Below are 24,926 nucleotides of genomic sequence, written 5' to 3' on the forward strand. Positions count from 1 at the left end.
CCCAAGCTTTTATTCTTTAAAAGGTAGCTAATCCCCCCCTCCCAAACTACCTTTTATTCTTTCATACAAAGATCAACTGACATATGTTCATTCAGTAGCCTTGGTTCTAGAGGGGTATAGCTTTCAGACCGGCTCGACCTGCTTACGAGCTGACGGAGGACTTGCAGATAGCCTTCAAAGACCCACATTTAAGCACAGGTCTTCTGAAGTAGAAAAAAATTAATGGATGTACACTTACTGCATCCAGGTATTTATTGCAAAACTTGATTGTCAACTGAGAATAAAACAAGTGCTGTTACAAGTGCAGAAAGTAGCCTAGTACAGTAGAATCTCAGAGTTAAGAACACCAGAGTTACAAACTGACTGGTCAAGCATACATCTCATTTGGAACCGGAAGTACACACACAGGCAGCAGCAGAGACCAAAAAAAACCCAAAAAACAAATACTGTACAGTACTATGTTAAACATAAACTAGTAAAACAAAGAGTTTAAAAAAAGATTTGACAAGGTAAGGAAACTCTTTCTGTGCGTGTTTCATTTAAATTAAGATGGTTAAAAGCAGTATTTTTTCTTCTGTGTAGTAGTTTCAAAGCTGCATTAAGTCAATGTTCACTTGTAAACTTTTGGAAGAACCATAATGTTACGAACATTTCAGAGTTATGATCGCCATTCCCAAGATGTTCATAACTCTGAGTTTCTACTGTATGTGCATATACAGTAATTCTGAAAAGCATTAGGATGTCAGGAAAACATTCTGAAGACACATCAAGAGCAGGAAAGCAAATAATCTTACCTGCATTAATAGCCACTAAAGTTTAACAAGCTGGCTATTCAAAGCTCTTTATACTACCTTGCTGAATTTATATGGCATGAGACTCTAAAAAGCAAAGTGTTTACATTTAAAGCTGTTTTCTACCTAGAGAAGAAAGAGAAAGGTAGGACTTATTGTCCACTCTATTCCAATTCCACCTGCTCCTTAAATTAGGATACAGAATATCAACATGCTTTGAAAGCAGAGCTGGTTAAACTAGCTCGAGCAAAGTGTTTTGAGATCAACTTCAGGTCGTTACAATTTTATGAGAACCTAGGGCTGTCAATTAATCGTAGTTAACGCCCCCATCCGCCCTGTCATCACTCCCCTGTCCTCCCAGACTCTCCTTCTGCTCTAAAGGACTTGTAGACTCTAAAGTGTTACATTGTTTTATTATATAAAAATAATAATAATTCTAAATTTGGAAGTTCAACTTTCATGATAAAGAGATTGCACTAGAGTACTTGTATAAGGTTAACTGAAAATACTATTTCTTTTGTTTATCTTTTTTACAGCACAAATATTAGTAATAAAAATAATATAAAGTGAGCACTGTACACTTTGATTTGAATTACAACATAGAATACAATGTATTTGAAAATGTAGAAAACATCCAAAAATATTTAAATAAATGGCATTCTATTATTAACAGTTTGATTAAAAAAATTAATCACATTTAATTGCAGTTTTAATCACTTGACAGCCCTATTAGAATCCAAATGTTTTTTTAAAAAGCTACTTGCTGCTTTAGACAGAATCCGAGAGAGCAATATAAGCTTAAAATGAAACCTCCTATGGCACAGGTACTTCACAGAGTCCAGGGAATGACCTCCAAATTGCTCTCAGAAATAGGAACCCAACTTCATTAATGGGGCTAGCAATATGAAACTCTTAATTTATAAGCTATCACAGAAAATGAGAACAGAAACCCACAGGCTCTTCTGCCACTGATTGTCCAAGAGATCAGACCTTACAAGCTGTTTACTGCAATCTATAGAAACTGTAAAGTTAGCTACCAGCCCTTATGTTATAAATTGCTGAACCCGAGAAAGACCATGAAAGTAACAGACCTTGTAGAAATCAATCGAAGACGGAAGGCAAAAGAGCACTTCAGACCACTCCTATCCAGACGGTGGGATAGAGACAAGAGAGATTTGGATCCATATAAAATTTCAAACCTTTAAATTTTAATATGAACTATATTTATGAACCTACAGAGAACTTAATCTCTCACTGCTTCATACTTCTGTATCTTCAACGTGTTGCTTTGGAAAAGTATTCCCAGATGTTAGTGCATTGTGCTACACGCTAACTGCATCTTTACAACGTACAAAGTTTTGAACTCTTTTAAATTAATGTTTTATTTTAACTACTAATGTGAATTTTTAATACTTATTTCTTGTGAAAATGACTGTTGGCACTGAATAGATGAAGGCATAAAAGATGGTAAAGGAAGTTTTGATTCTTCAGTTAATATTGAGGTCTCTCTGCCTGTTCAGCTGTAACCTGCAAGAGCCTTAAAAAACACAAAGTCTCCTAAATGTATGAATGTGGGAAATTAAAACATGCCTCTAGGTCCTTCTTCCCTATGGAGGAAGAGGGCAAAAAATAATTGCAGCATAGGAGACGACCAAGGACATGACATATTTGATCTTCAGGGATAATTCTTACCCTGTAAGATGAAAGAACTCCATGGAGAAAGAGCACAACAAGGAGGGTAAATATTTTGGGTTCCCTGCTTCCTGACTCCTTGCCCAATCACTTTGTCTCTTCCCTGCCCCTTCCCTCATGTTCCCCACTCCCACTGGCTCTCAGTCCCAGTCTCCCTCCCCAGGCTCCTCATCCAATCTCCGTGCACCACCATCCCCCAACCTCTTTCCCTGTGCCCTATTTGTTCCTAATCCCAATTTCCCACATAGCTCCTACCTCAGCCCTCAGTCTCAGTCACTGTGCCCTGCCAGACGCAATCTCCCCTACCCAGTTCACAATCCCATTCTCCTTGCTTAACCAGTACCAGGCTCCACAGACCGCAGCTCCCAGGCCCAGGCCCAAATTTCATCCTCCTTTCCACTCCCCTGCCAGCCTCCAATCCCAGTTTCTCCCTTGCCTGAGGCTCCTTGTCCTAATCTACTCAACATTTCACCCCCAGGTCTGTCTCTTGTCCCCTCTGCATTTCAATATGGCAGCTGCCTTCAGCCTAGGTGGTGGGACACTGGGAGCACAAGACAGAGCTTCCTTGCTCTCAGTTATGGTGCCCAGCCTAGCCCACAACTGCCCAGACCTGCAACAGCAGAGAAAATCCTGCTCAGCTCTAGGCTAGACATATGGACAGAATCTCCAGAGTTTTTAGCTGCTAAAATCTAAGTCTCTATTGAGCGCATATGAAATGTGAATTTTTCCAAAAGTTTATAACAGGGTTCTCAAACTCAATTTACCTTAGGGCCAGTGCCAGTCCTCAAATCCTCCGAGTGGGCCAATAATGTCACTGAAAGTTTTTTATTATTTCTAAGAAATTTGAAATAAAAAATCATCATACAACTTTATACAATTCTTCACCAGAGTTTTTAGTGTTTGCCAGACACCTGGCAGTGCTTCAGTTCTGTCAGTTTGTTGATGTTTGGCCTCAGTGACTGAGCAGTTGAAACCTTCAGGATTGCAGCACGGTGTGCATCAGATAGTTGTGTTCGGTATTTTGACTTGTTTATATTCACTGTGGAAAAAAGTGATGCTGCCTCCATGGCTAACTGGGCCTGGCAACTAATGATGCTGCCTCAATGGCTGACTCTGCCCAGCAACTAATGATGGTATCTCTGTCCCTCTCCCCCAGCCAATGAGAGCTGCAGGGGGCAGCACCTGCAGCAGACATTGCTGGCAGCGTGGCAGCATGAGTGTCTCCAACATGGGCCGCAGTGGGCAGGTTCTTGGGCTGCAGACGGCCCGTGGGCCGGGACTTTGAGGACCCCTGGTTTATAACTTGGCCATATTTGGGCAGATTTTCATGGGGATTGGAAAAACCCTAATGCAAGGGACTCTTCAATGCAATTAGTCTCTTTATTAACTGGGCAGACTTTCTCCTATCCCTGGTGCTCGGGAGGTGGTGGTGGGGGCTGCTGGGAGAGAATGTATTCACCTGCTGAGGAAACTCCTTTTGGTGTTCCAGTATTCTGAGTTGCGAAGTGTGAGGTTCCAGCTGCCTTTTGCGTGCCCTGTCCTCAGCTTCCATGTTTTTTTGGTGGGCTCTCTCCTCAGCTTCCTTTGGTCTCCCTAATCCAAAATCTCACCAAGGTCTCCAGAGCTCATGTTCTTTATGGGCTGCCCAGTACTGCGGTGTTTTCCTCTGTAACATCCGGGGCAGAAAGGTTCTTGGACTACCTCTGGTCAGCACTTATGAGCAAAGCTCTCAGCTCCTGGAATTTTCTTTTTATGGGCTATTCCCCTCTCCTTACACAACTATTCCAGCTCTTTTCTGTCAAGACCATCATATGACTGTGATTCATTCATTATGACTAATGTGTAACCTTTAAAGCTTTCAATACCAAATTTACACTTTTATCAGAGCTAGGTTATAATCTCTAAACCCAAATGACCTGTTGCATGTGAATCCTGCAAAGAATACATGAGTGTCAAGCTGTCTGGAGTGGCTCACAAGCATGAGTATCAACCTCAGGACAGACTGTTAAGAAGTAGGGCACAAACTCCAAACTAGTTGTGAGCTCTATACTTAGATTTCACCAACTAAGTATCAAGTGTGAACTCCTAAATCACTACAACAACCTTAACATGGAGTCGCAAACAGTGCACTTGGCTGCTCTCATCTATCTTGCCACTCAGGCATGCTTGCTATTGTGACAGATGGTCCCTTACACCAAATATCACAACAATATTCAGGTTACTCCCAGTCCCAAAGGACCAATCACTTACCGCAGGTCAATTGCACCCTAGATCTTTCACCAAAGACAAAGCTTGTAGCCAATCCTACAATAAACTAAAGATTTATTTATTTTCTTAGCTAATAAGAGTTAATTACAAGATTAAAGCAGGTAAAAACACACACAAATGAGTTACAGCCTTAGGCTCCAAAAAGTAATATAAAAAGTAATAGCTGCAATATGCTAGCTTTATATGTCCTCCAGGGCTAAGCCAGGCCAAGGCTTATGTTTATGTTTAAGGCTTACTTATGTTTAGCAATCTTCACCCCTCAGAGTTCAAGCAGCATAGGGATGCACAGGATCCTTCTTGTCAGGTATTTTTACTCCCTTCCCCCAGAGTTCAAGCTGATGGGGGTGAGCCCACCTTCTTGTCTCCTCTTCACAGGTGTGGGGGAGCAATCAACAAAGTCTTTGTTCTCTGATATTTCATAATGGCTCATTAGCTTTCAGCGGGCCTTCTTGGTGGGCAGAACATAATACCTTCCAGAGGAAGCCAGTATTTCTACACTAATTAATGCTCCTTTCTTGTTTGATGACTCACATAATTACGAAGGACTACAATGCAAACATTTAACATAAACTTAAAACATGGGGTACACTGATGTTATAAGCAAAATTAATACACACAGCATCCTACAATCATTTCATAAAATCTAAACACTAAACCCATTCTTATAAACTTAACATCTATTGAACAATACTAACACGCCAGACTGGTGAGCCAGACTGGTTTTTAGCTATGCATTTGTCAGTGTTCAGTGAGGCCTAGGGCCTTGGCATGAGCTGGCACCTGGTCTGCCAGTGTCACAGTGTTCTTTGGGGAAAACTGTTTAGACTTTGTTCCTGAAAAATACTGAGTATATTAATAGTTCAAATTCAACTTGTGTAATTTCAAAGGAAGTGGGAGGCCCAAGTGGTTTGAAGATCTTGTAGAGAAGACAGGGGTGATCTGCCCAAAATTCCCTGCCGCAGAACACAATCTGGTCTACGCCAGAAGTATTTTATGAGGTCAAAGAAGGAATCCTGTCTGGCAGGCACATTTTGGCAGCATCTGGGGATGCAGTGAACTCCTCCAGGGACAGAAAAATCATCCCCAACCCTCCCATCACATACTTTTCCATACTACAAAACTGTACCCTAAGTTTGAGGGCTGCGAGTGAGACAACCTTGAACACAGTTTTTCTGATCTACATTGACTACCAAGTTGTGGTCAATACTGTGAGATATAACTCCATTGTTCATAGCAGTGTTCAAACAGGATAGTAGTCTGGAAAAGGCACGGAGAGGCAGAATTATAATAAGGGGCTCTCCAAGAACCTCCCCCCTCCCTTTACAAGAAATAATATTAAGAGCAGTCAGTAGTAGTTTTTAAGAGCAATCTGTTTTGGGAGGCTGGGGAAAACTTCCACTTTTTAAGAATTCTTTTTCACCTCCCTCAGAAAAGATAAATGTGAAATTTATGAGCAACCAGTTCAGTGTCTTGAGTTCTCTGTGAGTAACTTTCTGGCAAGAGAGCAATAATCATATGTGTGTCAAGAAAACCAAACAACATTTTTATACATAAGCTACAGAGCTGAATGCATTATTTAAACTGAAGTTATCACTAAATGTCCTATCCTACAAATCAGGGAGACATGGAGAATGATTCCATAGTTAAGAGTTAGATACAATGGAGGACAAACAACCCATTATTCAGGTGTGTAATTCAAATTAGGGTAAAATTTACCAAAGTGACTTCAAAATTTAACCCTCCATATCCAAACACCATTACAACTCTTTAGAGAACAATTTTCTTTGTAAAGTTTCAGTAAAATATTTACCAGCTTTTTTAGAGGAAGTGTATATTCCTTTTTTGGACTATCCTGTTTCCTCAAATTTCTGAGGGTTATTCTAATTAAAAATAATTGCCATGATTTCCAAACGTCTCTTTTCAGTCCCTCAGTCCTTCTCTTATCCAGTTACTCTTGGATAACAGTAGACACATGCCACTTTCGACATTTTAAAATTAAACACATTCTTGTCCCCCTTACTTGGGGTAACCTATGTTACACCAGAACTAGCCAATAGAACTGTCAAGTTACATCAGCTACTTCTGCCTTCAGATGCTCCCAACCTGCCTCTCTAGCCGCATTGCTCAGAGACCATGGCGAACCAAGGAGACAAATGAGGCAGCAGGCAGTATGGGGGTTGGCTCCTGGGAGGGAGATGGGGGAGCAGACGGGTGAGCCACATGAGAACAGCTTTGGAGAGCTGTAGGTTAGCAGGGATGTATGCAGCGGTTGTGGGGAGATGTGGGGTGAGGACGAGAAAGAGACAGAGAGAGCGCAAGCATGAGAAGGCTTGCATCAATGCATGGGGTGCAAGAGACAGAGTGAAGCCCAGTGTCTGGGCATCACAATATTGGTGTTTGAAGAATAAACTCTTCTCCTGATGGAGCTGATGCCTACATGCAGAATCATGGGACCTCCTCCCACCCTAAGCTCCCCAGAACAGCTGAATCAAAATCCCCTTCCCCTAAAGCTCCCAATCACCCCCTCTCAGGTCCCTCAGACAGCAGCATACAGGAATTGGGGACCGGGGTGGGGGGGAGTTGAAAGAGATGAGCAGACATGCAGAAGGGACACGAGGAGTCAGGCTATGGGAGAAAGGAGGCAGGGGAAATTATTGCCTTCTCCACATCAAGCCAACTCGGCCTTATAATAGTAACTGTCGGCCTAAACCAACCACAACTAGCCTTCTTACATATTTCCATGCACGCCTTTTTCAAAGCCATACTATTCTTATGCTCTGGCTCTATCATCCACAACCTAAATGACGAACAAGACATTCGAAAAATAGGAGGACTACACAAATCCCTACCAATCACTTCCTCATGTCTAACCATTGGCAACATAGCACTTACAGGCATACCATTCATAACCGGATTTTACTCCAAAGACACCATTATTGAAATTATAAACACATCATATCTAAACACCTGAGCCCTACTCCTAACACTAATCGCAACCTCATTTACCACAATCTACAGTTTACGAATTACAATATTCGTGCAAACAGGACAACCCTGATATCCTTCTATAGTACTACTAAACGAAAACAACTCAACAATTATTAACCCAATCACTCGCCTTGCCATAGGCAGCATTATCGCCGGACTTATCATCTCACTAAACACCATACCACTAAAAACTCCACCCACAACAATACCAACATACATAAAAACCGCAGCACTAACAATAACAGCCCTACGCCTATTACTAGCTTTAGAGTTAATTTCAATAACCCATAAAATATCCACAAAACCCTCTAACATCCACAACTTCTCTAACTCACTAGCCTACTTCAACACCCTTATTCATCGTTTATTCCCAACAATTAACTTAAAATTCAGCCAAAACACTGCCACCCACTTAATTGACTTATCCTGATATGAAAACATTGGCCCAAAGGGCCTAGTCAAATCACAAATCACCCCAATCACTCTAATCTCATCACAAAAAGGCCTCATCAAAGTCTACATAACTTCATTTATCCTATCAATCATTCTACTATTTATCATAACCTAATCGCACGAAGTACTCCCCGAGATAGCCCACGAATTAACTCTAACACAACAAACAACGTCAACAATAGCCCTCAACCAGCAATCAAAAGCAACCCATTACCAACACAATAAAGCCATGGGACCCCACCAAAATCTAAACGAACAACACATAACCCATCAGCATCCACAGTATTAGCACCAATCCCTTCAATACTCCACAAATGACAGCTCATCTTTATAAAAACTACAATTAAAAAAAAGATAATACAATCCATAGAACACTCCTTCCAAACTCGCTCCGACCCCTCACCCAAACCTTATTCTGATGTCTAACAGCTGATCTCCTGGTACTCACATGAATCGGAGGACAACCAGTCGAAAATCCATTTATTACCATCGGCCAAGCAGCCTCCATCCTATACTTCATAATCCTCCTAACACTTATCCCCCTCATCGGACTAATTGAAAACAAAATACTAAACCAAAAATACTCTAGTAGCTTAATCCATTAAAGCATTGGTCTTGTAAACCAAAGACTGAAGACTACAATCTTCCTAAAGTAATCAAAAGAGAAGGCTCCAAACCTTCATCCCCGGTCCCCAAAACCGGAATCTTTATTAAACTACCTTTTGGCAACCGCCAAAACCTATATTATTCTCCCGTGCCCAACAGAGAAATGTCTACTACACCCTGCTATGTATATCGTGCATGCAATTTTTTTCCCCTAGCATATCACTAGTAATATTACTGCTTGATCTCACTGAGGATATAACAAGCTTGACTAATACATAACATTTACGCTAAAACATGACTATTATATAGGTAATATTAGATTAATGATTTAAGGACATAAACTTACATACCTGGTTTACACCATGAAAGTGGCCCAGTATTTGGTTATTTCTTAGTCTAGCTAATCACGAGAGATAAGCAACCCTTGTTAGTAAGATACAAAGTTACCAGTTTCAGGCCCATTGTAATGATGGCGTACATAACTGATCTATTCTGGCCTCTGGTTGTTTTTTCAGGCACATAACATTAATAAAGTTCATTCGTTCCTCTTTAAAAGGCCTCTGGTTAATGTGTTCTATACATTATATTTATAACCTGGCATATTATGGTCTTAAATGCATATAGTAGTTTTTTTTTTCTCTTTCTGTTTTCAGGCCCACATAACTGATACCTGCCGACTTACTGAGACTGAACCCTCGTTCAAGTTGATTGGTCTGGCAAAATTAGATATGGTATTATTAGATTAATGCTTGTAAGACATATATTTTTACAAAAACCCGCAATAGTAATTTCAAACCATTTATTAATTTCATACATTTTATTTTAGCTAAACCCCCCTACCCCCGTTAAAACTAACACCAGCCCGAATAGCCACCTACTTCTCGTCAAACCCCTAAATCCGAGAGCAACTAAACTGACACAAATGCTAGCTATAGATACTATTACAAAACAATGTACCTACTAAACCAAACAATCCTAACAATCACCATTAAAAAATAATAATTTCCAGAGAGGGGAAAATGAAGAAGACATCTCTACCTGCAGCACAAATCCCTACTCCCTCTAGTTCTGTACTGGGATTAAAGTAAGAGGTAAAGATGTAAAGCAGTGGATCCTTCTCTTTTCCCTGGCCTGGGTAAATGGCTGCTCCCCAGCAGAATCCCCCTTCTCTCCTTGGCATGGATAACCAATGTTTTCTCATAGCTCTCCCTTCTGCTTGACTGGCAAGATGACTGCTTCCCCCTCCTGTTTCAATCCACTTTAAACACTTCTGAAACTCATGCAACTTTATCCCTCAACACAAAACATTAGCTATTGAGAAAGCAAAAAACACCATACTTCTTCAGTAAATCATTTCAAGGGCTCCAGTACAAACATTGAACAAACAACCTCAAACATGGTAAGTTTTATATTCTGTTAACTGCCTCCATTAACAATCATCAGCAGCAAACTTAACTCAAACTAGCGACAAAAACTATTCACCATACTCTAAACTAGCCACCTACTTCAAACAATACCAGTTCCCTAACCCAAACAATCGCAGAACATCCATTACTCCTGGTTGGGCTGTTAAGCGTGAAGGTGGTGAGAAGTAGCATGTGTTGTGTGTGGGTGGTATGTTTGCGTCATAATACAGAGTTAGCAAAGTCACTGTTACTGTTGAAAGGGCTGGGTGAGGACTTCAGACACTGATTTCCTGGCCTTATTATGCTTTTATTGTTGTTACATGTACTTGAGCAACCTTGAGTGATTTGCAGTCAAATATTGTGTTTGGAGAGGATAAATTACACACATGTAATTCTTAAAGAGAAATATCTTGCATGGGAAATTAGGACAAACGGAAAATTTGCTACATCATGAATTCTACTGAACTATCTTGTTTGCACTGGCAACACTTGCCTGATGAACTCCATACACTGCAATTTTTATTAGTGTCAAACTCCTAGGTGTGCGAGGCTGCTCTCTAGAATAGGACTGTTCTCGTGTTTGGGGGCTGAGCTCCAGGCAGGACTGGCTACTCACTAATGCAGTAATGCTCTCCTCCTATGTAAAGGAGACATTTTGGTTTACAGGTAAAATTTTCAAGAGTACTTAAGTGACTTTAGTAGCACCTTCATAGCCTAAATCCCATTTTCAAAAGTGATTTAGGAGCCTAAGTTACTTTGGAATCTTTAAAAAATGTATCCTACATTTTTGGCACAAACATCATAGTGTACACAATAAGTTAATTAACTAACTGAACACTTCATCTATATTGATATTTAAAAATACATTTAACCTAACTTTTTCAAGAATGAATTATTGCTATTTGTGTAATTACTGTTTAGAATATACTTACCCTGGATTATAAAGCATGACAGCTGAGAGGTTCTCACAAGATTTTGAAAGATCTGTCATAGATAAACTGAAGGAAGACAGTAGTCCACTCTAACAGAACATAGAATTAAAAGATTATTACTAGTATTAAAGAAACACTGCTGTGCTTACAGAAATATCACTTCTTCTACTTCGCAAAATATGAACTATTTTGATGTAAAGCAACACAAAAAAATATCTAAACCAGTGAATATTTAAACATATTAGAAACAAAAATTATTAAAAGATTTGAATTCCTCAGGTACTCACCTTTCTTTTTTCCCTCAGTTTGGCAGCTTCCTTGGGATGATTAAAGCGAAACATATTGGTTCTCCCAAGTAATATAACGGCACCTGGAAGGAAAAACACACACAAGTTTATTGACAGCATACTGTATCAGGAGATGTCCAATCATTTTCTCAGTCATCTGACAAGAGCACTGACTTCTACAATGTAAAGATAAAAATGAAAAAGGATTATTCTAACTACTAAGGTTTTTGGGGGGGGGGTTAATGTTCAGACGGAGCTGGAGCTGTGTTAATAGTTGTTGTAGTATATACCTTGTTCCTCCCTATTACTACTTTAAAATACATGGATGTTATGTCTTTTTTACAAAATATAGACTAACCATAGGACTATTTTATCCAAAGAACAGAGACGAGCAGTGGAGATGGCAGTAGGAGCTTTCTCACACTGGAGAGATCTCTTCTATGGTTAGAGGACAGTTCAGTCTCCAACCCATTTAATCTCTGGACTCCTTTCTGAAAGGTGCCAGTTATTGCCAAATGGAACCTGTCCACTACTCAGCACAGGTGAAAACACATGCCTAATGGCAATGACGTTCAATCATAATGATCTGAGACAGATCGGAACCAGCTACTATACATGCAGAAGACTCCATTACTCTGTCATCATCTGTGCTCTCAGCCATTCATTCCAACCAGATAAACATTGATCCAAAACTCTTCAATATCCAAAACAGAGTCATCTGACTATGATGCTGAAAATCTATTTCATGAACCAAAACCACGAATATCTCAAATTATTCAATAGTCCCCCATTACATTCAGATAAGTCAACTTGTTCTGTGTTTAATCAATTACAGATGACAAATGAAAACACATTTCTGGGCAACTACTGCCAGAGTTGGAGGACATTAAGGCCAATTTTAATAATACTCTAATAACAACAACAACAACAACTGTGTTGTCAGTGGCGTCTTACTGTTGTAATGAAATAGAAACTCTTTTTAAATAGCCATAGATTTACCTGGTTTTATGGACGAAAAACTTGCCAGCACAGTCAGACAAAGCTTGAGGAGAGGTGTCATATTTTACTTCAACAAACCAAGTATGTTAAGATCAAATTCTGCCCTTAGATATGAATGTTCCACTTGATTAAGAGAATTTGCCTTACTGAGAACATAAGTTGTTTTTTTTTACTGTGATCTCAATTTATGTGGTCTTTAATAATTATGAATAAAAATCTGGAGTGAAATTCTGGGCCCAGTGAAGTCAATGGTAAGACTCCCATTGACTTTGATGAGGTCAGCATTTCATTCCTATATAGGCAGCACCCCATGTAGTTTCCTATTAGACTTGTGGTTACAGTATTTACTTTAGGTGATCTAGACTTCCTAATATATATATGCTGGTAACGAGCGCGCCAAGCCTATTGGCCAAAATAATTATCCAACTAAAATGGAAAACTGACATCTTCAGATGTGGGAAATTTTGCTAATTTGCAAAAAAGTTTCTTTACGGTCTAGTAGGAGATCTTTAATATTTTGTCTGAATACTTAGAAGAACATTAGTATCAATTGGTATAGTCTCCACTGATTCTTAAAGTAAGCATTCATGTTTGTTTCTGATTGTAAGTTATTATGTATCTTGTATATATGTAGATGCCATCTTGTTCTATGGCCTCCCTTCCCTTTTGTTCTACTTTGAACAAAACTTTGTAAAAAAAAAGTTTTAATAATGTATTTGTAGATATTATTTGTATGTTGGCAATGCCTACAGATTCTCATTATGCTCAGGACTTTGCATACGCAGAAGTGCTTTACAACCTAAATAAATCTGGCAGACAAAGAGCATGAGAAATGTTGGCATTATCACACAGAAAGGTGAAATCAAACATCCTTTGCTTTCAATTCTGGATTATAGTAACAGTGCTATTGCATTTCATCCCAGTGCAATCTTAAAAAGATTTACTGTTCATGAAGGTTTGTGTTGCAAAGTCATCTCGATACCATCTCTGTAATTTATGTGATGCAGTCAGGTTGGCCTGTCTGTCATGAAATGCATTGGGTATCCTTTTTATAGCTTAAGTTGTAAAACCATTTCCATTCTACCACTATTTCATATGATTATAATTTTCCCAAACATATTCATTTTCATTCTTGGTCTCTGCTGGAAGGTTATTTTGATTATTTTAAGGGGGGGGGGGGGACTGATTTCAGTGAAACTCTAATCTATTTCGGAGTGAGTGTAAAAATCATTCATTCTAAAATCTTTAACCACTTTTCCATGTGATCAGATGAAAACAACAAACAAGTGAACTGAAACTCCAGAATCAGTATGTGGATAAGCATTATTGTTTCTACAAATCTGAAAAAATGGTTTTAAAAACAAGTAGGAATGTTTGAATCTAGGTGATTATGCATACAAAGTAGGACACTCCATTGTTAGCTGCACATTTAGATTCCTATGCATCTAAGGTACTTATATGGCTCCCATCATTATAATATCTGAATTCCTCACAATCTTTAATGTATGTAGCCTCACAAAACCCTTATAAGGTAGGAGGAATGTTGTTATTTCCATTTTACAGATGGGGATTTACATTTGACAAATCAACATTTTAGTGTTATTCTATTACTTAAGCATGATTATTCAATTTTTACTCCCACTTGAAAGCACTTACTTAGGTTAGTATCTACACTAAAACAGAACAAAAAACATATTTGAGCCTAACCAAAGGTTGCAAAATATTTGCTCAAGAAGAGGTCACATTGCTCAATATTACATGATTGTACAATGCAAGTCCCCATCAGAATGCATGTGTGCAAAGTGTAGAGTTGATGTTGTCATGGAAACAACTGGATTTGCTATGAGTTGCATGATTTATTTATTTTTTTATTTTAAGTACCTACATTCAGAGTGGGAGTATGCGGCAAAGGAAAGGGTTTATCAGACAGCATCAATAGGCATGTTCCCTACCACTGGCGTAATTCTTATCTGGTAATGTAATTGATTTCTCCCCATTCATATCCAGTTTCAACAGAAAAAAATAACATTTGGATGAAAATAAAATGTGCATGGTTCTGCACATTATATCACCAAACGTATCCCCACCAATTGGAAAAAAAATGTTGCAACCATTAAAACTAACTGATACATAGTGAGAATCTTCCTGGTTGTAAGGCAAAAGTTATTTTTAGTTGAATTCTAAAAAAAAGGGTATTTTTTAAAGTAAAAATGTGATGGTATTTTGGCCTAAATCTGGATCCAAATTGGATTTAGGCTGGGATTTATTCAAAACGCAAAACAGTCAAACATTTAAATATGGATTTAATGCTGCTGAAAATCTTGTAAGATATTTTTATTAGGCGAAAATTTTACAGTGGGTTGTATTTAGACAAAAAGCACATTAACTAGAATTTACAAATGTTTGAAGTAATTTGGAGAAGGAAGTGATAATTATGTGCATTTATTCCTAGGGAAATCTAAACACTAACACATTTCCAAATAAATGGTAATTTACTAATGAAAGGACACATTTAAAAGTCTCAGCGGTAAATTACAACTACCTAGAGCAGATATTTAAAGGTGCTGAGATTCCAGGTTGAGAAAGTAAACATTAATAATCAGTGCTAAGATATGTGTATTACAGAACAGCATGACAAGTAGCTAGTTCATGCGTTCTGGTGTGTGCGTGTGTCAGACACTTTAGCACCCTCGTGGCGAAGACGGCGTCTGCTCTGCAGGCATCTCTGTCCAAGAAAAGGCACGTGCAGGAATGTAGCAGGGAAACTCCCTTCCACTCCAGGAGTACCTCTTCCACACCCTAGAGTAAATACACACCCACCTAGTGAATACAGTAAAGGCAGCTAGGCTGGCTCCTTCTTATTTCAGCTCCTTTACAGTTAAATGCTTAGATGGCTACAGGAATAGCTACACTGCACCATGTGACCTGCTAGCCCTGTAAAAGCCATCAGCAAGCATTCCATGAACCACAGTTTGAGAATCACTGGCTTAAGCAAACAGCAGAAAAATCTGGTGAAATAATTTTAACAAAAGGAAAAAATCCTATACTAGACAGCAAAACCTTGTCTGATACAGTCACGTGATTTCATTCAAATACTTCTCACAGCAATTCCGATCTGCCCCTTCTCATGTGGAGAGCCTCACTCTGCACTAGTATACTAAGGGGCTCCTCCCCAAATCCTAACTCTTTCTATGCAATGGCCACACTCACCCTAGTTGTGCTTGGGTTTGGGACACGCTCTGGCACTAAAATTTCACGAAGTCTACAACAGACCATTGCCAAGACCACTGCCAATACAAAGCTGCAAATAAAATGTTTAGATATTTGAGCTGGCGCAGAATGTATCAATCAGAGCCTCCCAATAACAGCACAATGCACCTGTGCTCAATGATCTACACTGACTGTTTCTTGGTTTCTCGATGAAGTTTAAGGTTTTGTTTTTAATCTAATCTATAAATGCCCTAAACAGCTTGTGATCTTCCTATTTGGGACATCGCCCCTCTCCTCACGCCATTCTCCTGCAGCTACAGTGAGCAGAGGTGCTCGATCTGGATCGCTACCTATTTAAAAGAGATTGGCAGGAGTGTGTGTTCTCCATGAAGGGCCTGAAGCTCTGAGGGAAACAAACTCCCTCTGCTCCAAAACAGTCCTGCTCTGTTGGCCTTTAGGGACTGGGGGAGCAGGAAAGAGGGGGGAGCGTGGGGAGGGAGAGTAACAAACAAAGGACTAGCATTCCTTTTATTATAGCAATACAAACAGTCTGACTTTTAACCTTTCATAGACTTCCCTTTATAAAAATCCATAAATTCAAATACTTAATAACCATGAGTGTGAATTCATAACTACGGTTTAAAGCTTGTTAACCATTCTCTTTCCATTATAATATTTCTCTAGTTCAACCAAAGAAACCTACTGATTATTTTGGGTAGTGAGGGAGGAGGAATGGAACAGTAAAATTAAAACTGAAGTTAACAACTGCATCCTTATGACACAAAGGCCTTCCACGGTTATCACTAGGGAGAAACAAAACATCATGAAAGAAAATATGTTCTTCTGAGCAAATACCTTGGTTTAGTTGTGTGGCCTCTGTAATCTGAATTCCATTCACAGAACACTGTGCTCCATTCAGTGGTATTAAAGTCACTGTACCGCTGAGATTTTCAAACACGCAGTGCTCACTTTCCAAATCAAGGCCATGAAGCACTAAAATACCCCAGAGCAAAGAGAAGAGTTATTTTCCTAGCATTTAATGAGGTTTTTTCATTGATTGTGGGTGCACATCACCAGGCATTTGAGTATGTATTAGTCACTTTATTCTGGACAATATTCTGTGTCCTCTCCACCAACCCATGTGGACACTTGTTTTGCCTCTTTTTTCGGTAGGGACAACTTTTCTTCTAAATTCCACTAGACAATAATGCCTTCCAGACAAATCTTAAATTGTGGGAGCAATTATTTTTATCTACATGTGTAACTTGGGGGCAATTACATTTAATCTGAAAATATAGGATGTTTATAATGTAGAATACTTAATGCTTGTCTGCAGTCACAATTAAAGGATAGTCAAGACAGAACAGAAACTCAGGGTTCCCATCCCCATGCTAAATCCACTAGACCACGTAGCTTTTTTTCCTTCTCCTCCTCACGTCCCATATGAATTTTCATGGAAAAATAGCCTGTGTTTTTCACCTTAATCAGATAAGCATACGCCATTTTGTCAAACATTTCAGAGTCCAGGACACACACTAATTTAATGGAAGCTTTACAAACACAAAATCTGGCATATTTTGATCAAAGAAACCTGTTATAAAATTTGCCCAATTCCAATTTCTCAAATTCTACCCAAAGGATATGGTTTTATCAACAGACACTACTATCAATGTCACTTGACATAACATATGCCATGCAGTACTCCAGAATTAGCTCTCATTCAAACATGAAGAGAATATGCAGGTTAGTTTAAGTAGGCATCGTCTCCATCAATCTGGGGAGCTTCCCATAAGACCATACAAAAATACTGTCAGCATGCCAACAGGTTAAGCAAATGATCGTGATCTTGACTACAGCAGTTTATTACACAGAAAGAAGGCACTGTTTCAGTTTTACAATGACCAGGTTAACAATGCATCTCATGGTGCATGGATTTGAAGGTCTGCCAAAACCATTAACTATTTTAAAAATTATACTGTTGGACACTACTTGAACCAAGTCCCACTGAATTATGATAATGAAAATCAATGTATTGAAATGCAGTTCTCTTGTGTATTTTGTTTTTTAAAAGAGTATTAATGTACATTCGTAATCAGCAAAATTTATGAATATCACTAACTAAAGAGGAGGGGAAATTTTAAACATGTCGTATGTTTGGATGTTGGAAGAGAAATGGACATTAGAAGGAAGGATGGATATAAAAATGCCTCAACTTTCTTACCAATATCCTGTTCTGTCGCAGCATCTTCTCTGCCAACATATGTTTGGCCCTCCTAGACAGGGGAAAAAGCTTTTTTTTTTTAACTCTTCAAAATAAGATAGGATACATTTTTTTATTACTCATCCCCACTGACACAGTACTTCAGATCAAATTACTGTTGACACATAGTATTTTGATTATCTAGGAACAATTTTAAATTGCTTTATCAGACAATCTTTATTATAAAACATTGTTAGTTCAAATTTTACTTATATTGAGCAAAACCACCTTGATGGTTCTTAGGCAACTCATCTATATTTGGATTTCAATTCAAGCTTTACAACAAGATGAATGAAAAACCAATAGAGCTTGCAAGAATGTCATACATCTATCATTGGTTAAAGAGTTGACCCTCAGGATAGACCTAGGCTCTAACTGATTGGTATTTTAATTTGAACAAGTTATAGACTTTTTACAGCTGATGTGACACCGCTGGAGAAATGTAACGATTACTTACTGCAGATTATAAAATAATACTATAGTTAAAAGCTGTCTGTTTAAAAATCATGAGGCAGATAAAGTCTGCGGAAGCACAGAAGTGTGTTTACCTTCAAGTGATACAAGATGATCCCAGTACTGAGAAGATCATCATCAATGCCAATGAGGTGAGGCAGTTCCGAATCTAAAACGACACCAATTCCTTCTTTCCTCAGGGCTAAGGTTTGTTCCTGCAATGACAAAAAAATGACAAAAATTTACTTTCTCCTCAAAGCAGAAAGAGGGTATTACTCTTAATTCTCTATTTAATTAACACTTTTTAATGAATCAGTAAGACCAAGTCTACGCTGCACATCACCTACATGTAGGGAATATGTAGCTACATAGGGCGGAAAAAAGCAAGCTGTGACCACACTGCGGTGAGTAGCTACACGTGTCAATGGAAGGCTTTGGCTGTAGGGAGGCAGGGGGAAAGCCCCTGGCAGCTTCCCTCTGTCCATGCCCTTCCCCACTGCCTCCTTGTCAGAGCTTTTCCCCCTCCAGTGAAAGTCTTGGGCAGTGGGGAGCTGCCAGAGCCTGTTGCCAGGGACTTTCCCTGCAGTGGTGAAAGGCTTCAGCAGATCCCTGCTGTGGAGAAAGCTCCAGCAGGACACTACACTGCTATTTTTAGAAGGGGTAGGCACTGTTTGGGCAAGGAGAGAGCCCGGTAGGGTACATATCCATACAGTGCGAGCAAGTCTCTGCTCTACTCACCCAAGCAGTGCCTCACTGTCTACACTATTATTTAATCCATGCTAGGGGGGCACATAGCATATGTGCAGCATAGACGTACCTCAAGTTGACCTCTTGTACAGAGTCCACAAGGAAATAAACAAGCCTGAAAAATTAGATTTCAATTTTCAAGTGGGAATTCCAAGCTTGCTATTCAGGAATTCTCTAAATTCTACAAATTTATGTAGGAATAGTCAGTAAAGCAGCTGTATTACAGCAGATTAGGAGGATTACTCAAAAGAACCCTACAGCAGTGTTGGCTGAATGGAAGTTATGTACTATTTTTGATGCTGTATGAAGAGTTTGGATATTCATATGGAATTTGTAAGCATAAGGTATGGAAAATTGAGAGTTCAAATATTGAGAGTCCTCGTAATGAGCCTGGAAGATTGAAAAACCAACAAGCTTGAGTAATTAGCATAACCTATAATGTAACAGTACCATAGAATATTGACAGTAATAAATAAATAACAGTTGCAGCCATAATTTCAATTGTACACAATTCCTCAGGTGCTTGATTCCATTGGGACTACTCATAGAGAAAAGTACCATTCAGCATGAGTAAAAGTGCAACCTTTAAGTGATAAATGATTTCTGGTAACATCTTTAAAACATAATACTCTATTGATGTATTTAATGTATACAACAAGACCAGAAACAACAGCTTGTTTTGAAATAAAGTTTAGTATGATATTTACATAAAATTAAAAAACAAGGTTTAGATATAAAAGTACCTTTATTATTGAAGTTTGGTTTTGGTTTTGTTTTGTTTTTTAAATATAAACCACACAGCAAAACTCCAAAGGTATCAGGATTTATTTTTCTTATACAAGTGAAATTGACATTGTAAAAAAAGAGAAGTTAACAAATCTCACAACCCTGTTATCACAAAGCATGCACTTTTCCAGTGGCACTTCTAAACACATAAGATATATGTCTAGTGACAGTGGAATGACTATTGCCTATTCATTTCATTGATATGTACCCTATAGGGTCGTGCAAGACCTTAAAATGTTTGCACATGTGGGCAGACTTGCTATGCAAGTTCCCCTAAATACAGCAGGTTGACATAAATCTGAATATTTTCCAGCATTGCCTCCGTCAAGCCAAAATGTTACAATGACAAGATAAACACCCCCAAACAAAAACAAACAAAAAAACCCACAATGGTAAAATATGAATTAAAGTTTTCAAGAGTTCAGAAAACAAATGAATTCGTGATTAATGCTGCCCTGCAGCTCTCTGACATTCAAACTGCATTCGGCTACTCCTTGATATTGTAGAAATGTCACCTTATAAAACTAAAATGTAGAGCTTAAATCATTGTTCAAGTGAAAAAGTAATTTCAGACAAAAACATCTATCACATATTAAATATTTATTGAGTAAGATCTACTGATATACATAATTTATAAACACTCCTATATGACAAGACTGAATACTTCAAAACACTACAGGTTGATGGCCGTTTGCAAATTGTTGGCAGTTTTGGCCCAACGCAACACATGAAATATTTAGAGCTAAACATATTTTTTCAGCAGAACAAATCACTGGCTAACATCCCTTGCTGAGGCAAAAAATAGGCTTGCTAGGATGTACAGAAATCATAACTGGGGGAGAAAATCAATTATGAATAATTAAGAGCAATGAAAAATGCTTCTCCTTTCGGCTGGTAAACAACGTTTAAATTTACTGACTACCATTAAAAATAAAATGGTTAATTATGATTTAAAAGTGATGTGTTGTTCATTTATTCAGATCTAAAAACAGAAAATCAACTGAATTCCATTATCTATCTCCTATTTGGGCTATATTCCTGAAAATTACATACACATAATGCATCCTATTAGTGTATGTTTTACAGACAGAGCTTATAGCACCACTACAGTTAAGGTTACCTAACACTTCCCATTTAAGACCTGTTTTCAGGTGTTTACAATTTTCTTGAACTTAAACCATTTGGGCCAGGCCCGTCAACAGCAATTCTAGGCCCCAGGTTGTCCCCAGCCAGGTGCGGGGCCCAGGGCGGTGGTGATGAATCCGTCACTTCTGGGACTGACCACGCTGGGCTGGCCAATCATAGGGCCTGGAGCGGTCGCCACCCTGCGACCTGCCCGGGCGATTTAAAAGGGCTACCGTGGCAGCGGCAGCCCCTGCCCCTAGGCCCTTTTAAATCGCCCGGGCCCCTGGCCAATTGCCCCATTTCTCCCCTCCCCCCCCCAGACACACACACACACACACACACACACATCGGCAGGCCTGATTTGGGCTGAAAACCTTCCATGCCAGGTGTCTGCCTCACACTGAGGGGGAGGGGTTTTGAAACTTTCAGCTAGAATGTTTAGCTATTTCTGAGAATAAGATTAGGGGGAAAATACACTTCTACCAAAGTTAAAAAATAGTTAATTGAGAGGATCTAGCACCTCTAATGCTTTGGCAGAGGGACTTGGAATGTGGTAAAGAGTTGCCCTAATATCAGGAATGTGCATTTTGCCATCATTGTGAAAATCCACTCAAATTTGGTGGAGTGAAAAGCCTCAGGTCGGGGGGGGGGGGAAGGAGAATCAAAGATCCCATGTTCTACTTGTAGTATGTTAGAGTTTGGCAGCTAAATTCTCCCAAGACTCTATCTGCACTGTGCATGTTCTATGCCCACATATGTGCAGTCTGGCCAGCAGCACAGAGCTGTGTAACACCAACAAAGCCCGGTCGGCGGTGGGCAGGATCAAACCCAGGACCTCTAGAGCTAATTGTGTGAGCTTCTACCGCATGAGCTAAAACCCTCTTAGCTACGGCTGTAAAGCAGACTCATTAATCTCTCTCTAAGTGGTCTCAGTGCCACTAGATGGGACAGAACACCAATCCCAGGAGGTGTGTGGGGTACACATGCACTATCCCCGCAGAGGACAACTGAGCTTGCTCCATACTGGGGCTTCAGAACTGAGCAGGGCTTTCCCTGCAATTGCTCCTCCTGGCAACCAGGGCCTCCTTGGGCACTGGAACCAAGATGAAGAGTTCTGTCTCTCTTCTGCTCTCAGTAACCCTCTACTTACTAGCACCCAGTCAGTGTGGAGAAGAAAAAAGCTGCCTGAGCTGTGAAACCACCAGGAATCACAATTCCCTTTAGTGAATGGTTCACATAGAGGACAACAGCCTACTACTGCAGTTACTCCATTACCACAAGCAGTAGAGGTCTGCCCTGTAGAGCTAAAAGATCCACTCCTGCAAATGATCTATTTGGGGGTCAATATGGTTACATATGATACAATGTGTTTGTCATAGTGCTTTTTTAAAATCTTAGGATATTACAAGGATCTCCACAGTGTCCTATGTCATCCCGACACTGTCCCTAGTACATGGACTCCCAAACATGAACAAAAGTTCTGAGAAAGGAAGGCACAACATCCAACTTTAAGGATGCCCTCCATATGAAGTTGGGACACTTTTTAAAAACAAGTACACCATGAAGAGAAACTTCCTCTGAACTGTATAAAACTCAGAAATACAATTGCACACAGTTTTTTCATCAGTCCATCCATAGCGATTATGGGGGCACTCTCTTGGGTTCTTCCAACCTCAGTTCCAGCCAGGTGAGCCCTACAAAATACTATAGAGAAAAGTGAAATTTCCCTTCTAGCTTGATCAGTGTGCTGTGAGCGGGTGTAGGGATGGAAGTTGGAGAGAGAAATTTTCTAACCCCAAATGTAGCGATCCTGTTCATCCTGAGGATGTTGTAAACAAGGATCATTATCAATTACTACCTCAAAGTAATGGAAGCAGTAGTCTCTCTCTCTCACACACACACACACAGCTTATGTCAGTACAAGAAAAGTTGTCTTTCCCTACTGCAATTCCTGCCAGAGTAGGGGAGATAGGGTCAGCAAGGGAGCAATCCTACTCTTATTGGCAGCTTCTTTTAACTCTTGTTATCATAAGGAATGATAAGGTGAGTTTTTGTACCAAGACCTGCTACTGCTCCATCAGTGCTGTCTTCCTCCCCCGCCCACACACACACACACACACACACACACACACACACACGGTCACTGGAATGCTATCACCCAAAAGTCCACCTCTCCTTTGTGGAAAACCAACAAGAAAAGGGAAGATACCAGAAGAAGGAAGGCCAGCCAAATAGAAATAGCCCTTGCATCATCCCACAGGTCACAATAAGATCAGTTCCCACGGAGGCAGGATCCTCAAAGTAAGTAAGTCAGAGGTCTGTAAGCATGCCATATTTATGAGGCAAATAAATGCTTAGGCTTGTTCCATGGCTTGATTCACCTGGATTTGTACAGCAATTTTTCAAAAGCTGTAAACCAATTATTCAAGTTACAGAGTGAAAAAGCTCAAAAATTATAATTTTGAAAATGAATAGAAGCTCGGGTTTCTATTTTTAAAACCTGGAGATACTGCATGCATCGACTCTTCACTTATCACTGAACAGAAAAAAAAAACATTGTATTTATATTCTGTTGAAAATAATATAAAAAGGCCAAAGAGCAGAACACAAAGTATCAAACAATAGTATAATAAGCTGTAGTTTTACACTGAAAAGTGACTTTGTAAAGATTAATTTTTTTTGGAAACTCACTAACTTCCAGATCAAATGTGCTCAGTTGACAAGTAAATGCCCAGATTCAAGAAAGCATCCCTATTCAAGACAGCACTTCAGCACACTTAATTTAAGCAATGCTTAAATACTTGCCTGAATCAAGGCTACAAGCATGGGATTTTAGTTGTTTATTTAAATGACAGCCCTGGGTTCCTTCTTGTTCTCCCATGGTCAGAAACAAATATTCTGAAACTGCAATTTCTTTAATAACTCTGTAGAAGATGTGAGTGCCCAAATAGAATCCCACTCACTCCCACAGAACTATATTAGTCTGTAGTGCTAACTAGGAGTAAAAGCTTTTATGGCCCAACCCCCAGTGAAGATCTACTCATCAAATTTTTTGAAAGTATGGTTCTAAAATACTTGTTTGAATCTTTGGGCTAGGCATGTTGAACCATGTAAAATGCGTAAAAGAAAATATGCAGTAGGTAGCAATTCAAGCATTGTTTTAGTACCTTTACCTGTATGGAAAATGCAAATCATATCTTATATAAAGTTTTCTTTAAAACCAACAGTACAGTCACTTGAAGAAATGTAGAGGGTCCAAAGTACACTTTAAATATTCCCTGATCAGTATTTGTATTCTAAGAAGCATCCAGTTAGTCACACTTTCTAATGCTATTGGCACTGCACATATTAAAATGGTAAATAATTATGACACTGCCCTTTTAATAAACTCCAAGAGGTTCAGCTTAATTTCCAATACACTTTCCACTGCAAAAACTTAATTCCTTATTTAAATATTAAACAGTTAACTGCTGACACACAGTTCAGAGGACACATTGCACAGACATTTCTGGTAAAATAGAACATTACATTGGCTGAGTAAATTGTCCAGATGTCTATATTTAAATTATGCAAAAATACATAATTCCAAATTAAAGAAATTATTTTGTAAAAATATGCAATGGCAAAAGTCCCTGCATTAGCAGTAAATGAGACTCCATAACCAGAGAAGGTTTTTGTGGTAACAGAAACTTTGGGTGAATTTGAACAAAAATATGTTCTAATATCCTGGGTTCACAATGTTTGAAAGTTTTCTGTGGTCTGACACTAACGTTTAACGCCATATAAAAAAAATGCATACACAACTATACACAAAAAAATTCTTAATTCATATCTGGTTTTCCTCCAGATATATGTATGTTTTTACATGATCCCTTTTAGATACTTGGAAACTTGAAACTAATCTGTTTCCTTGGAAAAGAAAA

General features: G+C 39.1%; 1 protein-coding gene across 4 annotated transcripts in view; it reads right to left on the reverse strand.

Moving 5' to 3' along the window:
* KIF16B (kinesin family member 16B) overlaps positions 1-24,926 on the reverse strand; it is a 202,057-nt gene that overhangs the window by 92,294 nt on the left and 84,837 nt on the right. For all 4 annotated transcript variants that reach the window (XM_039530469.1, XM_039530468.1, XM_039530470.1 and 1 more), the window contains 5 exons: positions 18,441-18,560; positions 17,854-17,905; positions 16,488-16,625; positions 11,424-11,506; positions 11,137-11,225 (listed from right to left, as the gene is read on the reverse strand). In XM_039530469.1, the coding sequence (XP_039386403.1) occupies positions 11,137-11,225; positions 11,424-11,506; positions 16,488-16,625; positions 17,854-17,905; positions 18,441-18,560 (482 nt within the window). The remainder of the gene's footprint in view (positions 1-11,136; positions 11,226-11,423; positions 11,507-16,487; positions 16,626-17,853; positions 17,906-18,440; positions 18,561-24,926) is intronic.

The sequence above is a fragment of the Mauremys reevesii genome, linkage group 3 (assembly GCF_016161935.1).
Source record: "Mauremys reevesii isolate NIE-2019 linkage group 3, ASM1616193v1, whole genome shotgun sequence".
NCBI lineage: Eukaryota > Metazoa > Chordata > Testudines > Geoemydidae > Mauremys > Mauremys reevesii.